We start from the raw sequence: 16678 nt of genomic DNA on the forward strand, positions 1-16678 counted from the left end.
AAAGTTGGGATCCGCTGCACTCGCGGCGATATTCATTTCTGAAAATAAAGTTTACCCGATTATGGGGCGAAAAAAGTTATCCCAAAACCGGTATCCCAAAGTGTTAGATCATTGTTTGCTAATCCGCCCCAGTCTGTGGCTGTGTACAGACCGCCCGGAAATGATTATTTACCCGGGGGTTTTGGGGGCATTATTCCGGGTCTCGCACTCATTGTCCTTCAGTTTCACCTTCCTCTGGTGACAAAACATCAATTCCTCCCCCAACCCGCTCCAAAACGCAAGAATTAAAAAGGCTTTGTTTTAAATGAAAACAACAAATAATAATTAGTATCGGATGTGACGCCAAACCACGAAAAGAACAATTCCACAGGCCTGACCCTACTGTGACAGGGGTAATAAGATGTTACAGGGGTAATAAGGCACTCAGGGGCCGGGTTACCTGTAATAAGATGTTACAGGGGTAATAAGGCACTCCGGGGCCGGGTTAGTGTAATAAGATGTTACAGGGGTAATAAGGCACTCCGGGGCCGGGTTAGTGTAATAAGATGTTTCCGGGGGGTAATAAGGCACTCAGGGGCCGGGTTACTGTAATAAGATGTTACAGGGGTAATAAGGTACTCAGGGGCCGGGTTAGTGTAATAAGATGTTACAGGGGTAATAAGGTACTCAGGGGCCGGGTTAGTGTAATAAGATGTTACAGGGGTAATAAGGCACTCAGGGGCCGGGTTACCTGTAATAAGATGTTACAGGGGTAATAAGGCACTCCGGGGCCGGGTTAGTGTAATAAGATGTTTCCGGGGGGTAATAAGGCACTCAGGGGCCGGATTAGTGTAATAAGATGTTTCCGGGGGGTAATAAGGCACTCAGGGGCCGGGTTAGTGTAATAAGATGTTTCCGGGGGGTAATAAGGCACTCAGGGGCCGGATTAGTGTAATAAGATGTTTCCGGGGGTAATAAGGCACTCAGGGGCCGGGTTAGTGTAATAAGATGTTTCCGGGGGGTAATAAGGCACTCAGGGGCCGGGTTAGTGTAATAAGATGTTTCCGGGGGGTAATAAGGCAGGGTAATGGATCATTTTGCTGCGTTGTGATGTAGGATTTAGGGTATAAATGATTGCTGCTCTCCCTGGGGGGGGCTTTCTCCCCGGCCGTGCTGATTATGCGGCTCGTTGTGTTATATAAGGGGCTCTGGCCGTGTCTGGTACTTTGTGTTTCGGTCAGGCGCCCCCCTCCGTGTGTTCCGATTAAGTGCAATTAGGCATAAAATTCAAAACAGAGCAGGGTGGGGGGCGCGAATGGGGAAAGTGACGATGAGGACGCAGCGGGGTGGACTTTTCTCTGCTTCACCGCACAACTTAATATCAGCGCAGAGAGTTTAACCACATCGGATTCTGTCCCCACGATGAGTCTTACGGAACTGAAATTCTCTACAGGATACCATTTTAGGGTCCAAGAAAGTGCCAGCCTGGGACTGGGGTTGCCATGTCAGCATTTTACCTGCAGTATGTGGGATGGAATAACTCGCAAAGCCATTAGCAGATCCATCCCAACTCAATCCCCATCGGCTGCTTCTCTCTGCCGGCCAGATTACTAAACTTACCCCAAAACTTGTATCCCAACGGGTTAAATTCTCTATTTGCCCATCTGCCCCACGTGGAACTCCATGGTATTGTGGAAGCAGCTGGCTGTCCTTCCCCTGTGGGCTACTTGCTCGGTTTTATGATAATAGGACTTGTAGTCTCTATCAGACATTGCTGAAGATGGATGGATACAGGAGATGCTGCTACTCGCTGTTGCCATTTCATGATATTCTGGTGCCGCCCCTTTAAGGAACTCCCCCAAAATACATTTTTCTGGTTTTTCATGTGATATAAACGCTCGTTGTGAATGAGTTCTCGGTCTGTTATCCCAGCCCAATTTACTAGAAAAACATGCTTTTCACCCTGGCTTGTGGTAAACAATGGAACGACTCAGTCTTAATCACCCAGAAGGACTCTTTAATAAATATAATATGGATGAAAGGACTGGAGGTGACCTACACACAGTTCTATTACAGCTGCAACGGGACCCGAGTCTTCCAAGAAGTCCCACTTTTGACTCGTCGGTCCACAGAAAATTATCCAAGACCTTTAGCATCAATTCTCAGCTGCCGATCCGGACCCAGAATGTACATTCCGTAGCGAACCCGTTACCTGAACGCGCCGAGCATCACAGATAACGGGGATGTCGGCACGTATGGCTAATATTACGAATAAAACAAACGAACCAAAAAAAAAAAACCACCAACATTTTATAAACAGAATTTAATTTAATACTTGCCCCCATCTTATTAAGTTCTACAGGTTTCTCCCGGGAAGGATGAGGCGGATCTGCAGGTTATGGATTAAATATGCTCTGTATTGATATCGCGTTAGCGGAGATGAGACGTGGAACGGTAGACCGCGGAGCTTATTCACTAAAAGGAGAGTTGTGGTCTTAGCTCTCCCACTTCACTATTCATTATGGAGGGGCGACAACGGCGGGCTGAGCTGACCCTCTATAAACGCATAAATCAAAGGGCTTCACTGATTTAACTATACTCGGTACAGGGTCGGCCATGATCCACCTGCACTAATGAATAGTGAAGTCAAGGGGCAGAAACACAAACTATCCGTAAAGGGGAGAGACCCCGGAAAGATCGGAGGCCAAGAAGATCGTTTCCCCTCCCTCCTGAACGAATAAATAGATTCCCCCGGGATGGGGATTTGGGATGGGGGGGGCGCTCGCTGACGGGGTGACCCCTCGAGGGATCTGCTTGGCCTTCTTTTTACTTAAAGCTGATGTAGTGTTTAAGCAGTGATGGGCGACGCGTCGCTCTCCTTCTTCCACCCCCGTCATTTCGCGCTGGGTGGGGTGTACGGCTCCAGGAGAAGGTTGGAAAAGGTGTTGACGTTTTCAGCCCCTCGGACTTCATGTGGAAGAAGAGGAAGCTTCACGATGTGGAAATCTTCATAAAGGTCCTCCATCTGAGATAATAATACCACATTACCTCCCTCCAACCTCACAACTCCATCACAAGCCTGTCCGTCACCCTGCGGTGGGAGGGGCAGACTCCGTGCCCCATAGCCCCCTCCTGTCTGTGTCACCCTGCGGTGGGAGGGGCAGACTCCGCGCCCCATAGCCCCCTCCTGTCTGTGTCACCCTGCGGTGGGAGGGACAGACTCCGCGCCCCATAGACCCCTCCTGTCTGTCACCCTGCGGTGGGAGGGACAGACTCCGTGCCCCATAGCCCCCTCCTGTCTGTGTCACCCTGCGGTGGGAGGGGCAGACTCCGCGCCCCATAGCCCCCTCCTGTCTGTGTCACCCTGCAGTGGGAGGGACAGACTCCGCGCCCCATAGACCCCTCCTGTCTGTCACCCTGCGGTGGGAGGGACAGACTCCGTGCCCCATAGCCCCCTCCTGTCTGTGTCACCCTGCGGTGGGAGGGACAGACTCCGCGCCCCATAGCCCCCTCCTGTCTGTGTCACCCTGCAGTGGGAGGGGCAGACTCCGCGCCCCATAGACCCCTCCTGTCTGTGTCACCCTGCGGTGGGAGGGACAGACTCCGCGCCCCATAGCCCCCTCCTGTCTGTGTCACCCTGCGGTGGGAGGGACAGACTCCACACCCCATAGCCCCCTCCTGTCTGTGTCACCCTGCGGTGGGAGGGACAGACTCCGCGCCCCATAGACCCCTCCTGTCTGTCACCCTGCGGTGGGAGGGACAGACTCCGCGCCCCATAGCCCCCTCCTGTCTGTGTCACCCTGCGGTGGGAGGGACAGACTCCACACCCCATAGCCCCCTCCTGTCTGTGTCACCCTGCGGTGGGAGGGACAGACTCCGTGCCCCATAGCCCCCTCCTGTCTGTGTCACCCTGCGGTGGGAGGGACAGACTCCGCGCCCCATAGCCCCCTCCTGTCTGTGTCACCCTGCGGTGGGAGGGACAGACTCCACACCCCATAGCCCCCTCCTGTCTGTGTCACCCTGCGGTGGGAGGGACAGACTCCGCGCCCCATAGACCCCTCCTGTCTGTCACCCTGCGGTGGGAGGGACAGACTCCGTGCCCCATAGCCCCCTCCTGTCTGTGTCACCCTGCGGTGGGAGGGACAGACTCCGCGCCCCATAGCCCCCTCCTGTCTGTGTCACCCTGCGGTGGGAGGGACAGACTCCACGCCCCATAGCCCCCTCCTGTCTGTGTCACCCTGCGGTGGGAGGGGCAGACTATAGCTCCCTCCTGTCCCATCTCAGCCTGTTGGTCTAGTATCTCTTTACATACCTGGTCGAGGTATTTAGACTGGATCTTGTGTCTGGCCTCACACATCCTGCAGGGTTTCTCTGGGTCGGGGAACACCAGCTGGTTCACAATGATGTTGTGGGTATCTATGCTACATTTCGCCAGTTCCTGGATCAGCCGTTCAGTCTCGTACAGGGATAGGAATTCAGCGATGCACACGCAGATAAACGTCGTCTGTTCCTGCATACGGGGGAGAAACACCGCATCACCAGGGAGACACAGAATCTGCCGGCAGATCGGCCCCCATTCGGCCCCCGTCTAGTCACCCGTTTCTCCTGCAGTAAAGACTCGGACCTTAATCAGTCGTTGGTCTCGTCTTAGATTCAGGAGCCATATGCCTGTCCCATGTGTGTTTAAATACCCTCACTGTATTACCCTCTACCGCTTCTGCCGGGGGACTGTTCCGCTTATCTACTAAGCAAAACTTTCTTATATTACCTCTAAGTATTGTCATTTAGCTTTCCAAAAGTCTACACGAGTTATAAAACAGGTAGAGTTCTGGAGGTCTTTCTGCCCAAGAGAGAAAGTACAGCAGAAAAACCATAGAGATGAACAGCCAGTCTCAAGAAGACATAATGCAGGGCTTGACAAATTTGTTGTGAATCTAGGTGCCAGGTAAAAAAGTTAGGAGCCAGGATTTTTTTAAACTAACAGTTGGTTAGGAGTGATCGGATCATCATCAGCCCACTTACTAAACTCACAGCGTTTGACCTGGAAGCACCCTGGACTTTCAGGTCAGTGCTGTTTTTTTTTTTAATTATTATTATTTTTAACTCTTTCGATGCTGATGTTCCATTGGAGCACAGCATTGACTGATATTTAGTCCCCACAAGCTTGTGGGGGGAAATGTTAACCCCTGCAATGCCACGAATGTGTCATACACAAGTGTGGCATTGAAGGGGTTAACGCTGCACTGTCGCTCTCATGGAGCGATCAGGCAGCAGGGGGGTGTTGGTGTCCACACTCATGTGGAGACCAAAGAACCTTCTCCCCTGTCCCTGAAGCTGCCTCTGGCAGCTGGGACTCAATTGCTGGTCTATAGAGCAGCCATTGCAGGGAGGGGAGTCTTTGATGACTGCTGTGGGCTTCCATGCCTACAGGAATCATCAAAGGGCTTGTGGGGGCTCGTTTTTGCTGTTGCTGGTCTGCCTGGGCTTCCAGGCAGACCACCAGCAGCAGAGCCACGTACAAAACGGGAATTAACCCCTAAATGCCGCGATCGCTCTCATGGAGCGATCAGGCAGCAGGGGGGTGTTGGGTCAGGTCCCCACACTTGTGTGGGGAACCAATCAACACACAACCCCCTTCCCTGAAGCTGCCTGTGGCAGCTGATAACACGATTGCTGGTTTTGCAGCAATCGCGGTGTCAGCCTACAGGATCACTCCGTGGGAGGGATCTCAGGCTCGGGGGCGGGCTCTGAGTGGCTGTGCTGTCTGCCCAGACTCCTGGGCAGACAGCAGCGCCCCCGTGTGGTGACTCAGCCTCTTACATCCACATTTTTTTATGGATGTAAGAGGCTGACAAAACCTAGGCGCCAGGACAAAATTCTCTGTCGCCATGGCGACCTGGCGCCTGGGATTTGTCGAGCCCTGACATAATGCAATTCTATAATGTCCCCTCTATGATTTCTTAAAACCCCTTTTCTCCGTCATGGAGGATGGAGCCGCGTACACCAGCTTTAACATGCAGCAATTATATATTGTATGCTCTGCTGCTCCTTCTATGGCGGAGAGAAGCGTTGTCCTACCGGGTCCTTAAACTGTTCGCTGACCGATCGGATGACAGGGAGGGTCTCTTCCAGCTTGGACGCGAGTTGATCGGCATTCATATCGCCAAGGCCAAGCATATTACACATCTGAGTGAGAGAAGACAGGGCTGCTTATATATGTATAAATAAAATATAAAAATAAATGTATAAATTAAATAAAAAAATATATGTATAAATAAAATATAAAAATAAATGTATAAATTAAATAAAAAAAAAATATATAAATATATGTATAAAAAATAAAATATAAAAATATATTTTATTTTTTATGTATAAATAAAATATAAATATAAAAATAAATATGTATAAATAAAAAATAAAATATCAATATATATATTTATAAAGTGTAGAAAGCGCATGGTCCTCACTTGAGATATGAACGGACTGATCTGATTCTTGATTTGCATGAGCCTCCCGAGGCCCCGCTCCACTATCGTGGGGAAGTTAAGCAGCCGCAGCGTGTGTCCGGTGGGCGCTGTGTCAAAGACCACGACCGAGAAATTCATGCCTTTCACCAGCCTGCAGGGGGCAAACGGGGCAGAAAGACGAGATGAAGCCAAAGGAATCAGATTTGAAACGTTACCCGGTAGAGCTTTAAAACGTTACGTATTAACAATCCTCGCGTCAGTCGTAGCCCGTAGTCACGAGAAACAAAGAGAGTGCATCGGTAGGCTGAATTATTCTCTTGCCATAGCAGCTTAAAAGTTTCCATGCACATTTTCGTGGGTTTAAATCTATTTAGGGTATAACACAATGACAGACCCCTTTAAGGGCATTTAATGTTTTTCCCCTCTATGGTCACACCTACCTCATCACCTCCGCGTAGCTCATGGCTTCGTCGATCCCAGGGAAGGCGCTCATCGCCTCCTGCATCATCTTCTTCCCCATGCTCAGCATGTTGTCCTCCTCAAATATCTCATCGGGAAGCTCCGCCACGCCGAGGCTCGGGTCTATCTCCTGCTCGGTAAGAGATTGCCATTAGATTATAGCGTACCGGGATCAGCAAGATTCCCGACAGCGGAGCGAGGGGTGTGGCATTCTGCATCATAGATTGCAAGCTCTGGAGCCAACTCACCATAGCAAAGAGGTTGTCGTAGCCCCGGACTTTGGTGGGGACCTTGGAGAACTTCTGGTCAAAGGCATCAGAAATATTATGAGCGGGGTCTGTAGAGATGATCAGAACGCTCTCTCGTATCCGAGACAGCTGCACTGCCAGGCTGCAACTATAGGGGGAGACAAAGTCAAGAGCGTTACATAGGAGATACAGGAGCTGGGGGGGGATACAGGAGCGGGGGGGGGGGGGATACAGGAGCGGGGGGGGGGGGGGAATACAAGATAATTATTTTGAGGTTATTTGTTCAGGATGAAACGTCTGCCTTTCCACCGCCTGTTTATCCAGATATTAGAACAGACGCATTGTTGCCAATATCCCGAATATTCACTTAATTATCGGATCGTACGGCACATTTTTCTGGCACGATAAACGATTAATTGGTTAAAAACGCGATTAGATGTTTGGACGGGATCCACATCATGAGACTGCAGCCCTGTAATTAAGTCATAGATCTAATTCTTCAGGGGGCTCATAGTATAAAAAGCCAAGACCCCTGAAGACGGGGTTCAAGTTGAATATTGTGGGGTTGGGGGGTCCCATTATAGAACGTTCTATCCTTTGCGGTTCCGTAGCGATGTATGTGCAGAATAGGGAGCCATATGATGGAAGCCGGCACACGTGAAGTGCTGCCCCCTGGAGTATGTGGGGAGTATAAACCCTCGCCCAGGAATCAGTTACAGCCCACGTACTGCAGGGGGCAGCACTTTACACGCACCGCACAGCATCATGGGAAATGGATACGATACCTTTACGGGGTAACTGAAGTATAACAGACTCGGGTATAATTGTGTCTGAATGAGACCCAGATCTAGTCTCTAAAGCTTGCAATCTAATAGACATCAGATACCCAGTTAGCTCTAGAAATAAACAGCCAATAGAAATACCCCCTCCTTATATCTCCATTTAAACGACATTTAAATAGGACGCTCCAGCCCCCACGTGCACTTTAACGCGTGAAGCCCCCCCAGGAAATGAATGGGGTGACTCCGCAGAATCCCCTCCGCATTTCGCCCACCCCCAGCCTCTTTTTTTCCAGCTACCCATTGGCTTCTTGGCTATTCGGCAGCCAGACAGTTCTCCCACTCAGACTCTGTAAATTTACATGCCCCCCCTATACAGTGTCTGGACAAACATCTCCTATAACCCAAGGAGCTGGGGGGCATTGAACGAGGCAAATGCATACGGGGGGTGTTCTCTAGAACCCCCCATTCTTTGCATATGGACCCCATAAACACTTTTTGCGCGCCACGAAAGGCAAAAACAAATTAGGTTGAGTATCAGGAAGGGTCTGTTACAGAAAGAGATTGTACCAAATAAATAAGGAAACGTGCTTTATAATATAACCCCCCCACCGCTGTATACAGTAATATAACCCCCCACCGCTGTATACAGTAATATAACCCCCCACCGCTGTATACAGTAATATAACCCCCCAGCGCTGTATACAGTAATATAACCCCCAGCGCTGTATACAGTAATATAACCCCCCAGCGCTGTATACAGTAATATAACCCCCAGCGCTGTATACAGTAATAACCCCCAGCGCTGTATACAGTAATATAACCCCCCCAGCGCTGTATACAGTAATATAACCCCCCAGCGCTGTATACAGTAATATAACCCCCCAGCGCTGTATACAGTAATATAACCCCCAGCGCTGTATACAGTAATAACCCCCACTGCTGTATACAGTAATATAACCCCCACCGCTGTATACAGTAATATAACCCCCAGCGCTGTATACAGTAATATAACCCCCAGCGCTGTATACAGTAATATAACCCCCCAGCGCTGTATACAGTAATATAACCCCCCCAGCGCTGTATACAGTAACACAACCCCCCCAGCGCTGTATACAGTAACACAACCCCTCCCCAGCGCTGTATACAGTAACACAACCCCTCCCCAGCGCTGTATACAGTAATAACACCCCAGCGCTGTATACAGTAATATAACACCCCAGCGCTGTATACAGTAATATAACCCCTCCCCAGCGCTGTATACGGTAATATAACCCCCCCCAGCGCTGTATACGGTAATATAACCCCTCCCCAGCGCTGTATACGGTAATATAACCCCTCCCCAGCGCTGTATACGGTAATATAACCCCTCCCCAGCGCTGTATACTGTAATATAACCCCTCCCCAGCGCTGTATACAGTAATATAACCCCTCCCCAGCGCTGTATACAGTAATATAACCCCTCCCCAGCGCTGTATACAGTAATATAACCCCTCCCCAGCGCTGTATACGGTAATATAACCCCCCAGCGCTGAATACAGTAATATAACCCCCAGCGCTGAATACAGTAATATAACCCCCCCAGCGCTATATACAGTAATAAGTAATATAACCCCCCCAGCACTATATACAGTAATAACCCCCCCCAGCACTGTATACAGTAATATAACCTGGTTTTATCTCATTTTACTCCCATAAACTATTTATCTGCAGACCTGGAGGCGGCCATTGTTGTGATATTTTGGGTGACTTTCCCACCTCAAACACCACACTGAGCCGACGCTTTATGGCAGTGCTTGTTCCTCCGTACACACAGATACATCACAGCGTAACACCGTCGATATATATTTTTTTCTTTTACCTATTGAGTGATTTTGGGCAATGTGAATAAAACATTTCAACAAACTGCCCCAGCAGTCGGTGTAATAAGACACTAAGAAGCTCCACTTATTGCCAACAGTCCTAGCAGCTACGGGAGAGGCTGTGGGTATGTTGGTAAATACCATCATCACAGGGGCCAAAGATGTAGCGCACTAATTATAGTTTTCCAATTCCTAGTGCAGGGGAAAGCAACCACCGTCAGTCTGCTTGGCACTGCATGCTGGGGGTTGTAGTCCATGTCCAATCCCAACGCCTTTCGTCCTCATGGGAATCAGGCAACAATGACAACTCCACATGTCGGAGACTACATCCCCCACAATGCATCGCCAGCAGATGGTCAGAACTGCCCCTTTTTAAGGTTTAATCGTCTACAGTTTTTCATAACCACTATCGACCCCTGTCATAAGGTCCAGTTGGTTCGGTCCGTTTAGCTGCAATACAAATACACCTCCCCAACCCAATGTCATTTGTCTGGAATTTTCTATCGGCTTCGGTGTACCCCCCCTTCTCTGTGGTTCAGGTGCTCGCTCCCTATCACTGCTGTCATTCTGGCCGTTGGTAGCAGCCCACTTCCCCCGTTGCTCACCTGCAGGTGGTCTTGCCCACTCCCCCTTTTCCACCCACAAAGATCCATCTCAAGGAGCGCTGCTCTATGACATTTCTGAGTGTGGGCTCCAGGGGCTCCACGTCCGGAGCATCCTCAAACTCTTCATCCACCGGCGCCGCCATCTTCTTGGTAGGTCACGTGATACTACGCAGCCAACCGCGGCCCACGGCTAAAGACACAGAATGAAAAGAAACGCAGATGCCCCGCCCCATTACTCTGCCCTCCCAGCACTTTCTGAACACTGGTAGGCGAGAAGGAATAGTGTCTTATCTCATTATTGGCTCCCCTTGTATGTCAATCAATGTCAACATATGGACAGCCCCCAGTACTTAATTGGATATACGTAGTTCATTTCTTGGTGTATTATTGGCTGACAAGATTGCCAGCCCAGCCCCGCAACTGACAGTATTCTGTCAGCTTCTCACATTCCTCGGCCTGCCAGCCTATCAACTACTTCCTGTCCACTTATTCCCGTCCATGTATTGGCTACGCTGCCTGTCTATTTTATGATTCAGAGTAGTCTGATTGGATAGCGTCGTACGAATGTCGTTTCTTTATTGGTTACTATGTGAGTCATCTGCTGATGCCGCATGGGTTATCTCCGCCTTCTTTTTGTCTCTGTGTAGCCGAGTATTTCCGCCATCTTAAGTATACATTAAAAGGATAACGAATTTCCCGCCGTTTTGCTGAGGCGCCGGATGCCAGCGCGGCCTTGCCGGCCGAAATTAGCGTAGTTTGTGCCAGAATGGCGGAGAAAAGTAGGCGTCTAGAAGCAGAGGAGAGCGACGACAGTGAGGAGGAAGAGGAGGCAGCGAAGGCCCCGGCGCGGACCGGCAGTGTAACGCATTCCGGCAAACGGAAGGTGATTGACCTGGAGGAGCGAGACTCGCTGCGGCCTCCTGGAGTTACAGGCGCCTCGCCTCAGCCCAGCCTCATCCCGGCCTCTCCCAAAACTGTCTCTGCCAACAAGCCCTCTGCTCTCAGCTCCCCGGTCTCAAACAGAACTGACACAGCCGCCCCCCAGGGCCCCGTGGCTCCTGTCCTCCCCACCACCTCTGGGGTCAACCTCTTTGCTAACGATGGCAGCTTCCTGGAGCTCTTCAAGAAGAGGATGGAGCAAGCGGCTACCGGGAGTAGCGAGGAGAGCCGGCCCGCGGGCGACAAAAAGCCGGAGGCTGAGAAGAGGAAGCCGATCGGCTTTGTAAGGAACCCTCAGGACCCACAGACCAATGGGATGGGTAACCCGCGGCCTGCCAGCTGCTGCACTTCAACTCCCATCAACTGTCGCGGAGCATGATGGGAGTTGGAGTCCATATAGCGGGAGAGGTCCCGGGTTGCTCACATGAATCTTTACATAATAATCCCAGGCGCTGGCAGCATGCAGAGGATTAGGCAGGGGGGAGGGGAGGATGATCCAGCCAATCAGAAGCTGCTTTGTTTAAAGGGCACATGCTGCTTATTCTAGTTACATTGTTATTCCTCCCATACAGTATCTGCTCGTAGAGGTAGTAGATGCGGGGCGCGGATACTTTATTGTATTTAATTTGGGGGGGATATCTATAAAGTGAGATTATCATTTGCTGCTTCTATTCGCTATGGCAACAAAACCATTTTTCAGACGAGTGAATCGCCTTTTCTACGAATCCTTAATATTGGGTGCCCCACTAATGCCTGACTTATTCTCGTCTAAGATTTAGGAGCCGTATATTATATATACATTAGATTATAGATTACACTCCATTAGAGGAGACCCTGTCTTTCTTTAACCCTGTGTTGGAAGGCTGTTATCTGAGCTGCATGGTGTCAGAGATTCCCCTCATTAGCATCCCATGTTGGTTGCCAATTAGGACTTTCAAGTTAATTGATTTACTGCGAGGGTCGTAGATAAGTGGAGCAGCCTCCCAGCAGAAGTGGTAGAGGTTAATACAGTGGGGGGATTTAAACATGTATGGGATACAGCAGGAGAAATGTGCGACTGTAGCACTAAATTAAATGAAGCCAGAGCTTTAGAAATAGTCACATGGGGTATATTGAGGCAGCTGGCACGGTGTATAGGGGATAGACCGCAGCGTCCGTATATACGTTAAGTAGTAGAGATCGGTTCCCGGGGGGCCGCGGGGATTCTCTGGGGTTTGCTGCGCTGCTGCTAGGGGTGTATTGCGCCTGTCTAACCCAGGCCTCCCTTATATTCTGCTACATAGAGGGACACAGAGAGGCTGCAAGGGCTCGTATAACGGTTGCAGTCTTCTGTTCCTTCCACCCCCAGGTGGGCAAGCGTAGAGGTGGGGCGAAGCTGGCCCTGAAGACAGGCATGGTAGCCAAGAAGCCAAAGACTGAGGAGGAGGATGAGGTGAGTGAAAACCTTCCCACTGCACGGTTTCTTAGTAAAGTGTGTATGTATATATATATGTGCAGTCATACATAGGTATATAGGGGTATATATGTGGGTGTTGCTGCTTTTGTACAGCATATATATTGTGTGTGTGTGTGTGTGTGTGTATATATATATATATATATGTATATGTGTGTGTGTGTAAAATATATATAATATATTTACTAGTTTTATACCTGAAATGTAGGCAAGTTTTATTATTTATGCCCCTTTAAATGGCATACTTTAGTTAAAAATCATACTGTATTTTTTATGTTTTTGGTTAGTTCGTGTAACATTACTCCTGCTTTGATAGAACTGTCACATGACCATCCTTGTTTAACTTGTATCATCCAATAGTAGTGCGCGTCCGTAGATTTAACCTCTAAAGGCTTTAACGTATCTTTGCACCTCCCCCCCCTCCCATGAGCCATAATTCACTCACTTAGTTCACCTACCCCTATAATGTATTTTTTTATGACACCAGAGCGTATAATATTTTTTGCACTCTCTCCTATACTAATAGGAAAAGGACCCAAAGAATATTCTGTCTGGATGTTAGAAGCTCCCCATGCTTGGGATTTTAACCTGTTTTTAGTTACTTGACGGAATTCATATATCTGGAAATGTTTGTGTTCTGATTTTTCTCTGCCCCCCCCCTCAGGTTTTGTCAAACAAAGGCGGTGCGTGGGCGCAGTATATGGCAGAAGTAAAAAAATACAAAGCCCACCAGTGCAGTGACGATGATAAAACGCGGCCGCTGGTCAAATAGCCCAGACACAGACTGTGTATCTCCTCTCGGGTACCGTGCGCCATCCGCCGAGAAAAGGCTCGCAGCCGCGGGGACCTTCCGTACGCGCAGGCACATCTCGTCCCATCCGTAACCTTGGATTATGCATCGCCGAACCCCGCCGCGGACTTGGGGAGAAAAGACTTCCTGAACACACACCGCGTTCGGGCCGCGTGTCTCCCGCCCCGACACGAGGACTGTCCTGCTATACGTACGCGTGCCATTTAGCCGAGGTGCCCCTCAGCCGCGGGATTTGGCGGCTATGAATATTAATTTCTTTTTTTTACGTTTCTTTTCTATCGTCTGTCCGCGCGTAGCATGGATTCCGCTGCAACTTTTGTTTTGTGAAAGTGTTTTTTGTGTTCAGATATTTCGATTCTCCATCTAGATTAATAATTAAAGTATCTTGGCACTCAATCTATAACCCCATTATCATTTGTTCCCCGTAAACCAGACGTGGCTAAGGGATCGAGTCAGAGCGCTGACGGGGCTGGCTCTGTGTGCAGGTGTGTGAAGTGCTGGCGATTAGATATCTCTATATGATCTATATGTGATGTTGGGGTGTGAAGAGCTTCTTCCAGGACTGAATGGCGAAAGCAAGAAAGTTTGGATCTATTGATCAAGGGCAGCGTCCCATCTTTATTATAGTTCCTGGAGACCGCTGCGGAGACAGATATACGGCCCGTGGGGACGGCTGGTGGCCTGCTGGAGAAAACCAGCTGCCGTGTACTGTATATCTGTCCGGAGACGATGCATCGTGTCTGCCCGTTTCTACCCCGCTGTAAAAGACTGGTTTTGGCCTCGTCTTAGATTCAGGAGCTGTATGTCTGTTCCATGCGTGCTTAAATTCCATCGCTGTATTGGCCTCTACCACTTCTGCTGGGAAGCTGTCCCATTTATCCAACACTCTCTCAGTAAAGCCATTCATTATTTATACTATGTTTCTAAAGATCATCAGCTGTGTGTGAGAACGTGGCTTCCTCCTTAATGCCATAACCGGCAGAATGTATACAGAGTGAGGGGCAGAGAAATGTTTTGGAAGATGGAATTGGGTGCAGAACCTGCTGGTGCTCCACTAACAAAACCTAATAAGCCTCTTACAGCGCGACTGCGGCGAACCGAGGTGCTTTGTGAGCTCCGCTCGGTTATATTACTGAGGATAAATCAAATGATTTTAGGGCCGCAGTGATGGAAACGTTTAAATACACAACAGGATTTAACAGAGTACAAGAGGGAAGATTATTTGAAAGGAGGAGAAAAGTTACAAGAAGAGGCCAGAATCCAACACTAAGGAAGTTTTAATTTACAGATGGTGGTAGATAAGTGGAACAGCCTCACAGCAGAAGTGGTAGAGGGTAATACAGTAGAGGGTATTAAACATGCGTGGGTCTGATCTGTCAGCAGATTCTGTTTTTACTGAAATGTCGCGGTTCATCTAGCGATTTATCGTCGTTCTGTTTTGCCTTTTCGAAAAGATTTTTAATTTTCCTTTTTTTTTCTCCCGTGGCTCAGCCTCCGTTTACAGAGCGTTTGCTAAATAAAATGTATCTTGTTAGTAAGCCGGACTCTAGATGAGAACACGGCCGGGTGTATATAAGGAAAGATCCATAATGCAGGGGAAAAAAATATAAAAACCTGAAACGCGGTGCAATGATTTATTAAACCAGACAATAAAACGAAGCAGTTTTGCTTTGGTGTCGTTATTAACGGGCTTATTATTTAACGAATAAAGGAAGATATTCATTATACTTGTGGAGTAAAGCTTGTTCAGATACTCGGTATCCTCAGGCATCAGATATTATGCCAAGGCATGATATTTTCTCTTTAATTATAACATGTAGACATTGGCCATGACGGTTTCTATATTTATATAACGCAGGCTTTGCTTCCACTCCCATCACTCACAAGTTCGTACCGCTGGCAGAATGCTGTCATCATTTAAAGGGGGCAGAAATACAATATGGCACTTTATTTCACTCCAGGCAAACAACCTCCAACATTGCCCCAGGGATCGTCAAGGGTATAGGCTGGGGCGACACGCAGAGTGGGCACAACGCTCTGTGATTGGTGAATTTCAGGCGATGTGGCCCCAGAGTTTGGGGTCCTTAATACCCCCCCCTTAGCTTCTGACTTTAAAATCTGTCTCTGGAGAGCTTGCACATCAATTACCCCATTTACACCGCGGGAAACAGTTAATTGTTTAACCCCAAAGAGGGGGGCGCACAATGCTAGTTACTTCTAGCACTCCTCTACAAGGGTATGATTAACCTCTTGTGTGCCAGAGCACAGAAAAGGTGCTCACACTATGCTCAAGGGCTGTTTTTAGGGGGATTAGACGGAGCTGTCCCCGCATTAGAGCCAAAGGCAGAGAAGGGTGTGTAAAAGTACAGAAACCAAGCCGGGGCTAATCTGATTCTTTGGGGGTCTATTCACCAAAGGGGCAGTTGTCAGGAGAGCTTTTGGCTGCTTGACTTCACAATACATTATGAAGGCCCAACCCCATCGAGCTTCTCCTGCAGGAGAAGCTGGGCTGACCCTGTATAATGTAAGGTAAAATTCTTCAAAGCCTCTTTAAACATGAAATCATGCAGGGCCCGACCTTCCTGCTGCGGAAACTCGCCAAACTCTCATTTAGTGAATAGACCCCTTTGTGGCTGGTTACCTGTGAGCAAATAGTACATTGCGCTCCCCCTGGTGGTGGCAAGATGCCAGCGCAAGTCACAGACCGGCCAGAAAGTGCTGTTTGCCTTTATTAGTTCCCAACAGTCTGTTCACCAGAGGCTACAATAAAGATATCTCTGCTAGCCCCAGGTCAGATCGCCTGGAGTTTATTAACGCCCTAAGAGGGCGAGGAAAGAAATGTCTTTTGCAACGGACCATACGGGAGATCCAGCGATAGGGAGGCTTTCATAATGGAATTATCCAACCCCCTGTGATGATTAACATAGAAAGGGGGGTATTAATAACCGTATAAGTCATAGCCCGCAGATCCCAATCAATGCATGCGTCAGGCGGCTTAGCTATAAAGCATGCACTCTACTGCGGCACCTTGATTCAGGCAGGGGTGAGATTATATATATATATATATATATATATA

At 48.9% G+C, this 16678-nt stretch overlaps 1 protein-coding gene across 1 annotated transcript; it reads right to left on the minus strand.

The window, feature by feature from the left end:
- Nucleotides 1-2872: 2872 nt before the first annotated feature.
- LOC149277968 (ATPase GET3) lies at nt 2873-11125 on the minus strand. The gene is made up of 8 exons (XM_089502588.1): nt 11114-11125; nt 10400-10542; nt 7154-7301; nt 6887-7035; nt 6447-6597; nt 6058-6165; nt 4292-4489; nt 2873-3004 (listed from the first exon to the last, which is right to left on the minus strand). Exons 2-8 carry the CDS (start codon nt 10540-10542, stop codon nt 2873-2875), a joined length of 1029 nt encoding a protein of 342 aa, XP_089358714.1. The 5' UTR covers nt 11114-11125.
- Between the last annotated feature and the right edge of the window lie 5553 nt (nt 11126-16678).

The sequence above is a fragment of the Sceloporus occidentalis genome, unplaced genomic scaffold, assembly GCF_023333645.1.
Source record: "Sceloporus occidentalis isolate IW3139 unplaced genomic scaffold, rSceOcc1.0.p SCAF_205, whole genome shotgun sequence".
NCBI classification, from domain to species: Eukaryota; Metazoa; Chordata; class Lepidosauria; order Squamata; family Phrynosomatidae; genus Sceloporus; species Sceloporus occidentalis.

Bases quoted from the DNA above. Each gene is read 5' to 3' on its own strand.
- LOC149277968 (XM_089502588.1), bottom strand. From the start codon at position 10,542: ATGGCGGCGCCGGTGGATGAAGAGTTTGAGGATGCTCCGGACGTGGAG. The intron at 6,598-6,886 runs GTAGGTGTGACC...TGCCCCCTGCAG, and splicing joins AGCTACGCGGAGGTGATGAG to GCTGGTGAAAGGCATGAATT. The intron at 4,490-6,057 runs GTAGGACAACGC...CCCCGTATGCAG, and splicing joins GCGAACAGTTTAAGGACCCG to GAACAGACGACGTTTATCTG.